Source organism: Phyllostomus hastatus, unplaced genomic scaffold, assembly GCF_019186645.2.
Source record: "Phyllostomus hastatus isolate PE091 unplaced genomic scaffold, TTU_PhHast_1.1 phas_scaffold_182, whole genome shotgun sequence".
NCBI lineage: Eukaryota > Metazoa > Chordata > Mammalia > Chiroptera > Phyllostomidae > Phyllostomus > Phyllostomus hastatus.
Window position 1 is genome coordinate 28,535,664 of NW_025334013.1, and position 10,177 is coordinate 28,545,840.

At 44.3% G+C, this 10,177-nt stretch overlaps 1 protein-coding gene across 2 annotated transcripts; it reads right to left on the minus strand.

The window, feature by feature from the left end:
- Positions 1–639: 639 nt before the first annotated feature.
- Positions 640–6,722, minus strand: LOC123832000 (small vasohibin binding protein). 2 transcript variants are annotated; one of them, XM_045859423.1, is made up of 3 exons: positions 6,646–6,722; positions 5,696–5,845; positions 640–1,062 (listed from the first exon to the last, which is right to left on the minus strand). In XM_045859423.1, the coding sequence occupies exons 2-3, from the start codon at positions 5,807–5,809 to the stop codon at positions 976–978; spliced, it is 201 nt and encodes a 66-aa protein (XP_045715379.1). In that variant the 5' UTR covers positions 5,810–5,845; positions 6,646–6,722; the 3' UTR covers positions 640–975. The 2 variants fall into 2 exon arrangements, with proteins under 2 accessions (XP_045715379.1, XP_045715380.1); XM_045859424.1 differs by having other exon boundaries at positions 6,573–6,705.
- Between the last annotated feature and the right edge of the window lie 3,455 nt (positions 6,723–10,177).

Consider the following 10,177-nt stretch of genomic DNA (forward strand, 5'->3'; position numbering starts at 1 on the left):
GAACAGAGCCCCCCCTGCTCCCCACTGTTCTCTGTTCCTCTATCACGTATTTCTTTAGTTAGATGCCTATGTCTGCGTCCCATTATATTTTAACTTCCTTCATTTTATGCTTTTGGGTTTTCCTTGCCTGCCCGTGCCCGGCTCTCAAAAGTGTTTACTTTGGAAATGAATCAATTTAGTTGTGCATTCTAGTGAGCTATATACAAGTTTACTATAACATGGTTGTGGTTAAGAGTCTCACAAATACCCATGAGTCTGAATATCCCCATCATAAACCAATTTCTGGGCCTGATAGTCACCCCCAAATGACAAAGTAAAAGCACTTGCATTCCCCTCCCAGCTGGTGTAAGCTTACTGGTAGGTGTCCACTCACAAGTTGAGAGGACCCTGGCTTCCAGATGACCCTGAGCCGTAGCTCATCCGGGAGTAAAAGGTACAGGTTCACACTGTGGCTAAAAACGGAGGATCAGGGGCCACAGAGCTCCAGCCCCAGGAAGCAGTTCCGTTCCTCCTCCCCTCCCCTCCCCTCCCGGCGGAGAGAGGGTTCCCTCTGCTCCCCTCCCCTTTCTTTCCTATAACATTCTTTTTGCTTCCACTTTTTACAACTAGGCACTCCCACACTAAAGTATGAGGCAAATGCACATTTTACTAGTATTTTATTTGTATTTTTGGAGATTTACAGTTTCACAAGAAACAATGATTGTTCTCAAACAATAGAAAAAGGTTTTTTAAAAAAAGACTATTGTCTTAGAAGAATAAAACAAGTCTCTTCAGCAAGCATTGGGCCAATTCAAATCGGAGGAACCAGGGAAGCAGAAGTTATATGTAGGAAGTTCAGATTTATCCAGTTTTAGGAATAACACAAATGCCTTCTTGTCTAGTTCTGTAAGGCTCCAAACAGGCCATCTCAGCCTAACACTGGCAAGGAGCTCACAGACAAAGCCGCTGGGTCCCGTCTCTTTTGAACTCTGCCGCTCACTCTCCAGGAGGCTGCATCTGTTTACAGAACTCATCGAACTGCTGCTGTTCCAGTTCGGTCATGACCCTGTTGAGGGCATAAATCTGAGTGGGAGAGAAAGATGTGTTAGCAATGGAGGCAGCTGCTCAATGTACCTTCAGACACAACAGGCTGTGTCATTTGAAAGTGCCAGAACTGTACCAGTAAGGGAAGAGAAGGAGGTATTAACTCCATTTGGGGAATCATTAAAGAAGCAGTGAAGCAGGTCACTTAATCTGGCATGTACAGGACCAGAGGGATTTGAACAGAGACTGAAGAAGGGACTTGATAGGTAATAGGGTGAAAAGGGGATATTATGATTAAATAAATATAATGGGAAAGTACAGGGTTAGTTCTGGAAACTTCAAGTATGCTAATATGAAGTGTATTATAGAGAGGGGTTTGGAGAGTTGGAGAAAGCAAGAAGAGTATGTCAGGGACTTAAATGCCATGTGAAGGAATCTGGACTTTATCTGACCGACTCTGGAGAGCCAGCACAGATAGGTGTGTGGGGGAGTAACCTGATTATACCTGGGCTTTGGGGAAGATAACGTGTGAGGGATGGAGTGGGGGAGGAGAGGTTACAGGTCACATGTATCACAACAGTGAGAACAGGACCCAGGCCAGCAGCGGGGTGGGGTGACAACTGCAGGAGACCTTCTGAGGTGAAAGGCAGGGTTCTACCTTGGTCCTCACCTTTCCTTATACCCTTGTCGTCTCAATCTGCCCACTAAAGAACAGAAACATCATATGACTTCCTAAGTGGTGGAAGAAAAAAATGAAGGGAAATGTTTGTGCATAGGGAAAATAAGTTGATTAATTAAAAAGACAAAAAAGGGGCAAAAAAACTGAGAAGTGAGACACATAGAAAATACACAAAAGCAGAATGAATGAAAAAGCAACTAAAGGTACAAAAGAGAGGACCACCAAAACTGCAAGATGGTTCTTGGAAAATGCTAAAGCAAACCTCCAGCATGACTGATCAAGATACAAAGGGAGTAGGCACGAACAAACACTATTAGAATTAAAAAAAAACCCCACATAATTACTGATGTAATAAAGATTACAGCAAACCATTATGAACTTTGTGTCAATAAGTTTGAAAAGGTAAATGAAATGAATCCCTAGAAAGTAAAATGATCAAAGCTGATTAGAATAAGTAGGAAGCTTGAATGATCCCATGGTCTTTTTTTCACAAATTTTTTTTTATTGTAAAATCCTATAATCTTTAAGGAAAATGGAATTCCACAGTGATGAAAATAGTTAATGCAATAACACAAATGATTCTATAAAAACATAATATAGTTAAAACAGTCAAGTTTTATCTTTTATATATATTCATGTAATTTACTACAGTAAAAATAAATAAATTTGAATGGTTTAAAAATATGAATGAAGTCAGACTATAGCAACATACAGGGTCTGGCGCAAATAACTCCCCTTTTAATGACAAAATCATAAGCATGTAATTCTGTAACATAACAATATCAAACTCAAGCATACCCTATGACATTTTAGGTGAAATGTTCAAATTGCTGTCCATCTCATGTGAGACATTCACATACCCTACCAACTACACTCAAGCAAGTCTTACGTCTGCCAGACCCTGTATATCAAGTTTAGAAACATGCAAAACTAAACAATATATTCTCACACTACAAAATACGTAGGAGTACACACAGAAATTACAAATTAATACAGAATAGAAAGGGAGTGATTAGCACGAAATTAAGGAATGAGGGCACTGCTAGTGGGAAGGGTCAAGGATGTGACCACACTGGGGCCCAGTGAGCTTCTACATGATTGGTCATGGGCTTCTTCTGTAGTTGGGTGACAGATACAAAGGTGTTTGTTTTACTCATCTTGTTTAGACTGCATGTACGCATTATTTAAACCTCTGCTTCGTTCATTCACACTTCAATGAGCATTTGTAATCTGTGTGTTACTATGCTAGGGACCGAGAAGTTTATTAAATGGCTTCTTGGAGACCTCCAGGTCAAGGGGGACAGGCTGGGGGACAAGTGGATAGGAGAAAGAGGAAAATAAAAGAAGCAGATGAAGAAGAGACCCAAAGGGTAAGGAGGTCTGAACCAAGGAATGGAAGACTTTCAAGATGGAAAGGGTCACCCACACTGTCAAATGCTGCTTAAGCTGTCAAGCATGCCTTCTGCTTTCCTTCACCCTCACATCTCTCATTCACATCTGGAATGCGGCATCCCTGCAGAACTGAATGGAAACAGTGTTTCTTCCTCCTCCAGGGGTCTGTCACATTCCTACTTTAGGGGATTATATTCCAGGCAACACAAAGGAAACAGCAAGGCAGCTGGAGGGCAAAGTGCTTTTCGCAGGAATTGAAGGTCAGAAGACCTGTTTAGATGGCAGTCCTGCCCCTCGATCCCTCACTAACTAGGGATTCTGGTCACATAAAATGACGATAGAGCCTTTTACCTCTCAAAGTCACGTATTTGATACTTCCCAACCTTACTGCAGGAAGGCTTTTACTAAGGTCAACATGGGAGCAACAATAATACCTGGGTAACTAATAATACCAAGCCCTGGTGTGAAGATTACACATGGCCATGCATATCCAGGTTGGCCCCAGGCCTGGCACATCCAAAGAGCTCAGAGAGTGCCAGCTGCTGCTGGAGTGCAAATCCAACACACATTTCAGCAAGTCAACACGAACACGATCAGCTGTGCCACAGAGTCCGCATGCTGAAAGCGAGCCCAATGCTTGGAAGCATGCTGACACCTGATAACAACTACTGCCATTCACTGAGTGCTTTCTCTATGCCAGGCACTATGCTAAGTGCTCTCCGTATAACATTTCTGTTCCTTATAACAATCGTGTGAGGCAGGTATTATCATCTTCATTTTATCAAGGGGGGCTGAGGAACTGAGGTTCAGAGAAGACTACAGTTCGAAGGCCACATGGGAAAAACTGGGATTCATGGAGGAGCTGGGAACCTCACCAGAAGGGTGTCAATAAGGACATGAAAAATGTCCTCCACAACATCTATCACTACAGTATGCACAAAGGACAGTTTCTGAGGGCTGTTTCTTACAGCAGGCCTCAACCTGTTTAAAGCGCAACGCATAGAATTATCAGGGGGCCTCAGTCCAGGCGAGGATGAGGAGGTGACGGAAATGGGGAACAATCTGTTAGAGTCCAGGTGCACAGCTCTTAGACGGTCTGCCTTAATCCAAAGGTAGATTTCAGTTGGATCAACTACAAACACACTATTACATTTATGTGTTATGTTCACTGAATGCACTCCCCACAGCGGGAGGGGGCGGGGGGGAGGGGAGACTCTCCTCTGCCTCGTCCCTACAACAGTGCCTGACAAGGCTCATAGCAGCAGCTCAGCATTTGTTTAATGAATGGGTTAGATTAGTTCAAATTTAAAGTCTGCCCCTGTTAATTGTTGGGAAAGAAGTGAGCAATGAGAACTCTCTTACACTGCTAATGCAGGTGCAAACTTGTACAATCTATTTGAAAGCAATTTGGCAATGTCTAGTAAAATTTAAAAATATCTAGTGGTCTTATTTCTAGGTAAATATGCTCTACAGCAATTCTAGTGCAGATGCCAAAGAGACATTTAAAAATTGTTCAATACAGCCATGTTTGTAATAGCAAAAACAAAACAAAACAAAACAATAATTTAAATGTCCATCACTGGAGGAATGAGTAAATGTACTAAAGTAGATTCATAAAATAGACTACTGTAAGCAGTGATGAGGAATTAACTAGATTGTTATATTAACATAAAATAGTTCTAAAAACATAATGTAAGCAAAATGCAAAATAAAATTTATTAGTGTAAAAATTTTAACCGCAAAAATACTGTATATTATTTATTCAAGGATATCTATCAATACATTTGAATGTAAAGGTATATTAAGAAATAGGGGTTGCTCAAAGGTAGGAGAAGAGTATAAGACAGGAAATGGACAAAGGGGACTTCAAATTTATATGTAATTTTCATTTATCTTATTTAAAAAAGGCCCCAGGCAAATATGACAAATTGTTAACCACTCCCAATCTGGGTTCTGAGTACTCAGGTGTTTGTTATATTTTATTTTATTTTTATATTTTAATTACTCAAAAAAAAAAGAAAGATAGAAAGGAATGAAAACAGAGAGAAAAGAGCGCACCAAGCTTTTTCCTGCTATTAAATACGACAATAAAATGCGCATGCCAGGATGTGGTTCAACTTGGGCAGTGTGAATGGTTTAAGCTTTTGATTCACAAAGTGATGGTTAGCTCTGACTGAACAAAGGACGCACTGGCGTGTGCAGAGCCAGGAACTCCCCTCCCTGGTTGTGAGCTGCTACTCTCCAGGCCAAACCCAGAACACCTGCGCTGGGGTGTCTGCCGCTTGCTCTCCTTCACCCTGGCCCTTCCCTCACTTGTCCCTTCTCTCTCTCCTTTGTTCCTTCCCTTGGGTCCCTGCCACAGGTGCTCGGTGCCAGGAATCATCTGTAGACCTGGTACCAGTCAGGGTTCCGACACTAACTTGGCAAGTGACTCTGGGCTGTCACCTCACCATTCTGGACCTCAGCCATCATCTCTCTAAACCTGCAGGACACCTGCTTTGCTGGAGGCAGGAAGGGCGCACCATCAATTGTTCTACCATTTCTCTATCCTTGCACTGTCTCCAGCAGACTGCCAGTACACAGGCCCCTCCTCAACCTCACCTCTGCTCTTTGTCTTTGCTTCAGCTCCTGCTGGGCTGACTTCTGCTTGGCCTTCTCAACTCTGCTGACAGGTTCTTTAACTTTGGACTTTTCTTTGCGTGCAGGTGGATCCATGACTTGGCTTCTGAATACTTCCTAGTCAGTTCTGACCTGGATGGTACAGAAAGAGGGAAAGGAAAGGAAAAGGAAGGAAAGGGAACGGGAGGGGCGCAAAGGGGGAGAAAGGAAAGAGGAAAAAAAAAAGAAAGAAAAGAACTGCCAGTCATTGGCCTAACTAGTCCTCTAGCTCTGCCCCTTCCTTTGACATGTGAGGCAGAGTGGTCAGACACAAAGGGCGCCGCATTTGGAGTAGTAAGATCTGATTCCCATTCCCCGACCTCGCTGGGAATCCCAGGGCACATCTCCCTATCCTGAGCCTTCGTTTTCTGTCTGCAAAATGGCACAATACTTCCATTCCCTGGCCTCCTTCAAAGGGGAGGCTGCTGTGAGAGGCCAAATGAGAAGACCCGCGCCAAAGCGTTCTATACACCGGACCGTGCTGTGTAACGTGGGGCTGTTATAATGATGAGGACGCCGAGGCCCAGAGGGGCAAGCCAGCCGAAGTCTCGCAGCAGGGAGGCCCGAGCCCCGCGCCTCTGCCCTGAAGGACAGTTACGTCCCAGTCCTGCCCGCAGGGACCTCGCTCCCCGTATCCCAGCTAGTCCGCCGCCCCGCCGCTCGGCCAGCCAGCCCGCCCTCCGCCCGACCCCGCCCCTTGCCGCCGGGCCCGCCCTGGGCCCTAGCCCAGCCCCGGGGGAACCTCCCTCCCACCGCTGCCCTCTCCGAGTGCAAAATGGCGGCGGAAGCGTGCGGCCTCGGGAGTCGGCACCTTCCCTACCCGGCCTCAGGACTTTGGGTCCCCGCCGCCTCACGGACACCGTCCCACGAAGGGGATCCTCGCTCTTCCCTACCTCAGGGCCTGGAGTCCCGAGCCACCGCGTCTCAGAATGGGCGGGGCAGAGCCGGGGGCGGGGCCGGGACCTCCGAGTCCCCGCCCCTAGGCAGGGCAGCGCGTGCGCAGAGAGCTTGTCTGAATGCCTCAAGTTGGCTTTAGGGACCCCGCTGGGCGGTTTAAGTGTTAACAGGGGTTTTTCCTGGGAGTATTTTATGGGCCAGCTGCTAAGCCTTGAAGGGTGAGGTGTGAAGTCTGGGGCTCAGTTTCTTAGTTCGAAAAGCGCGGATGGTGTTAGCTGTCTGCTTGATTTCTGAGCTTATTAGGAAGATCCAGTGAGATCCTGTTTGCCACAGTACTTTGAAAAAGGAAATTGTGACAGCAGTATAAATTAGTCAATATAGACACAGAGAAGCATTCAAGTTTACTGATAATAGTTTACAATTATTTTTACAATTACAATTTTCTAGTTATTTACAATAATTTTACAAATTAAAATAGAATGCTGGTAGTCCACAGACCTCCCCCTGCCACCCCCCCAAAAACCTGGCTGTTATTTTTCATTCATTAGGTTATCAAGGATTGAAGAAAATGGTAGACAAATACTTTGACAACCGAAATCCTGTTCAGTCTAACAAAAACAATATCAATAATAATAGCCACCTCTCTTCTGGGCTTTTTTATGTTCTAGGCAGTGTTTTTAGAAGAGCTTCACATTTCTTAATTCATGTATTTCTCATGATAAGTAATGCACGTGTATAATGATACACTATTATTATCCCCATTTTATGGACAGAGGAACAGGGACACTGAGAAGTTAAGTGATTTGTGAAAGGTCACACAGCTAGTAAGAGCCCCAGTGAGTATTTCTGCCAGGATTCTAGATAGGACAATGGCCTGTCCCAAGGAAAACATGTTTTGGCACACTACTTTAATTCTTATGGGAGCAAACCATGGATGCTAAGCAGACAGGGTGTAAGCCCAGATGGACACACACACTTTCAAGGTGTAAATTGTCACAATGTTTTGGAAATCAGTTCTATAAACCAAGAGCCTTAAAAAAGAGCACAACTCCACAAAAAGACAAATACTGAATGATTTTATTTATATGAGATGTCTAAAGTACTCAAACTCGTAGAAAGTGGAATGGTAATTATTGCCGGGAGCTAGTGGAGGAGGGGAAAGAGGGTTGTTCATTGGGCAGAGAGTTCTAGTTTTGCAAGATGAAAAAGTCCTAGAGATCTGTTGCACAACAGTGTGACTATAAAAATGATGAAGACAGTAAATCTGAAGTGTCCTTCTTACCAAATTAAAAAAAAAGAGCATAGCCCCGCCGGATTGCTCAGCTGGTTGGAACACTGTCCTATGCACCAGAGGGCTGCAGGTTCCATCCCGGGTCAGAGCACGTACCTAGGCTGTGTGTCCATCCCAAGTCGGGGCATGTTCAAGAGGGAACCGATAGATATTTCTCCCTCACATTGATGTTTCCCTCTCTCACACACTGATGTTTCTCTCTCTCTCTCTCTCTCACTCTCTCTCAATCAATAAATGTATCCTTGCGTGAGGATTTAAAAAAAAAGAAAAAGGGGAAAAAAGAGTATAACTTTTAATCAGCAATTCCATTTCCAAGTTAATCTAATTAAATAATCAGATAGCACTATTCCTAAGAATGAAAACTGGAAACCATTGAAATATTTATAATAGTGGTTGATTAAATAAATTGTAGAATATCTATCATGGGATTCTATGTGGTCATTAAAGTGAACAGAAGAGGCCCTGGTGTGGTTCAGTGGATTGAGTGCCTGCCTGCAAACCAAAGGGTCACTGGTTTGATTCCCAGTCAGGGCACATGCTTGGGTTGAAGGTCAGGTTCCCCAGTAGGGGATGCATGAGAGGTAACCACACATTGATGTTTCCCTCTCTCCCTCCTTTCCCCTCTCTCTAAAAATAAATGAATGAACTTCCGGCCAAGATGGAGGCGTAGGTAGACACACTGTGCCTCCTCACACAACCAAAATAAGGACAATACATATTTAGAAACAAAAAAACAAACAGTACTGACAAAAACTTAACTGTATGGAAGTCTGACAACCAAGACGTTAAAATAGACACATTCATTGAGACTGGTAGGAGGGGTGGAGTCCAGTGGCCGAGCAGAGAGGAGTCACAGCAAAAAAAGTGGTGGCTGGAGGACACCAGGTGCGGGGTGGCAACAAGCACCAGCGAGGTGGCGGGTTATGGAGGGGCACAGTGTGCAAGGCGGCTGGCCGACCAGGTGGTCCCACATTCATGCACAGATAAACCAGGCAAAACTGGGGAGCAAGACAGATGTGCAACCCAGGGTCCCAGCGTGGGGAAATAGAGCCTCAAAACATCGATTAAAAACACCCGTGGGGGTTGAGGTGCTGGAAGAGACTCCCAGTCACACACAGGAGAGTTTGTGGAGAGACCCACAGGGGCCTAGAATGTACACAAACCCACACACACATGGGAATCAGCACCAGAAGGGCCCCGTTTGCTTGGGAGAAGCTGAGGAAGGGACTGAAATCCAGCAGAGAGCAGAGCAAGCAGCATGGTTCCCTCTTAGACCCCTCCCCCACAAACAGCATCACAACACAGTAACTAGGTTGCCCCGTCCTGGTGAACACCTAAGGCTCCACCCCTCACTAGTAACAGGTGTATCAAGAAAAAAAAAAAAAAGGCTCAAACAGAAGAACAGATTGAAGCTCCAGGATAAATACAAAACTAAGCGACAAAGAGATAGCCAGCCTATCAGATGCACAGTTCAAGACACTGGTAATCAGGATGCTCACAGAATTGGTTGAATTTGGTTGCAAATTAGATTGAAAAAATGAAGGCAATGCTAAGTGAAATAAAAGAAATGCACAGGGAACCAATAGTGATGGGAAGGAAACTGGAACTCAAATTAATGGAGTGGGCCAGAAGGAAGAAAGAAATAACCAAACAGAAAAGAATGAAGAAACAAGAATTCCAAAAAATGAGGAAAGGCTTAGGAACCTCCAGGACATCTTTAAATGTTCAACATCTGAATTATAGGGGTACCAGAGGGGAAGAGGAAGAGCAACAAGTGGAAAAGTTATTTGAACAAATAATTAAGGAGAACTTCCCCAATCTGGCACACACACACACACATACAAAAAAAGAGAGAGAGAGAGAGAGAGAATTCCAGGAAGTCCAGGAAGCTCAGAGAATCCCAAAGAAGTTGGACCCAAGAAGAAACACACCAAGACAAATCATAATTACATTAGCCAAGGTAAAAATGAAGGAGAGAATCCTAGAAGCAGCAAGAGATAAGGAGACAGTTACCTACAAAGGAGTTCCCATCAGAATGTCAGATGATTTCTCAAAAGAGACCTTGCAGGCAAAAAGGGGCTGGAAAGAAATATTCCAGCTCATGAAAGGCAAGGACCTACATCCCAGATTGCTCTATCCAGCAAAGCTTTCATTTAGAATGGAAGGGCAGATAAAGTGCTTCTCAGATAAGGTCAAGTTAAAGGAGTTCATCATCACCAAGCCCTGATTATATGAAA

Excerpts from the sequence above, each read along its gene's own strand:
- LOC123832000 (XM_045859423.1), bottom strand. The coding sequence starts at position 5,809 with ATGGATCCACCTGCACGCAAAGAAAAGTCCAAAGTTAAAGAACCTGTC. Across the intron at positions 1,063-5,695 it reads AGCAAAGACAAAGAGCAGAG|ATTTATGCCCTCAACAGGGT; the intron begins GTGAGGTTGAGG and ends TCTCCCACTCAG.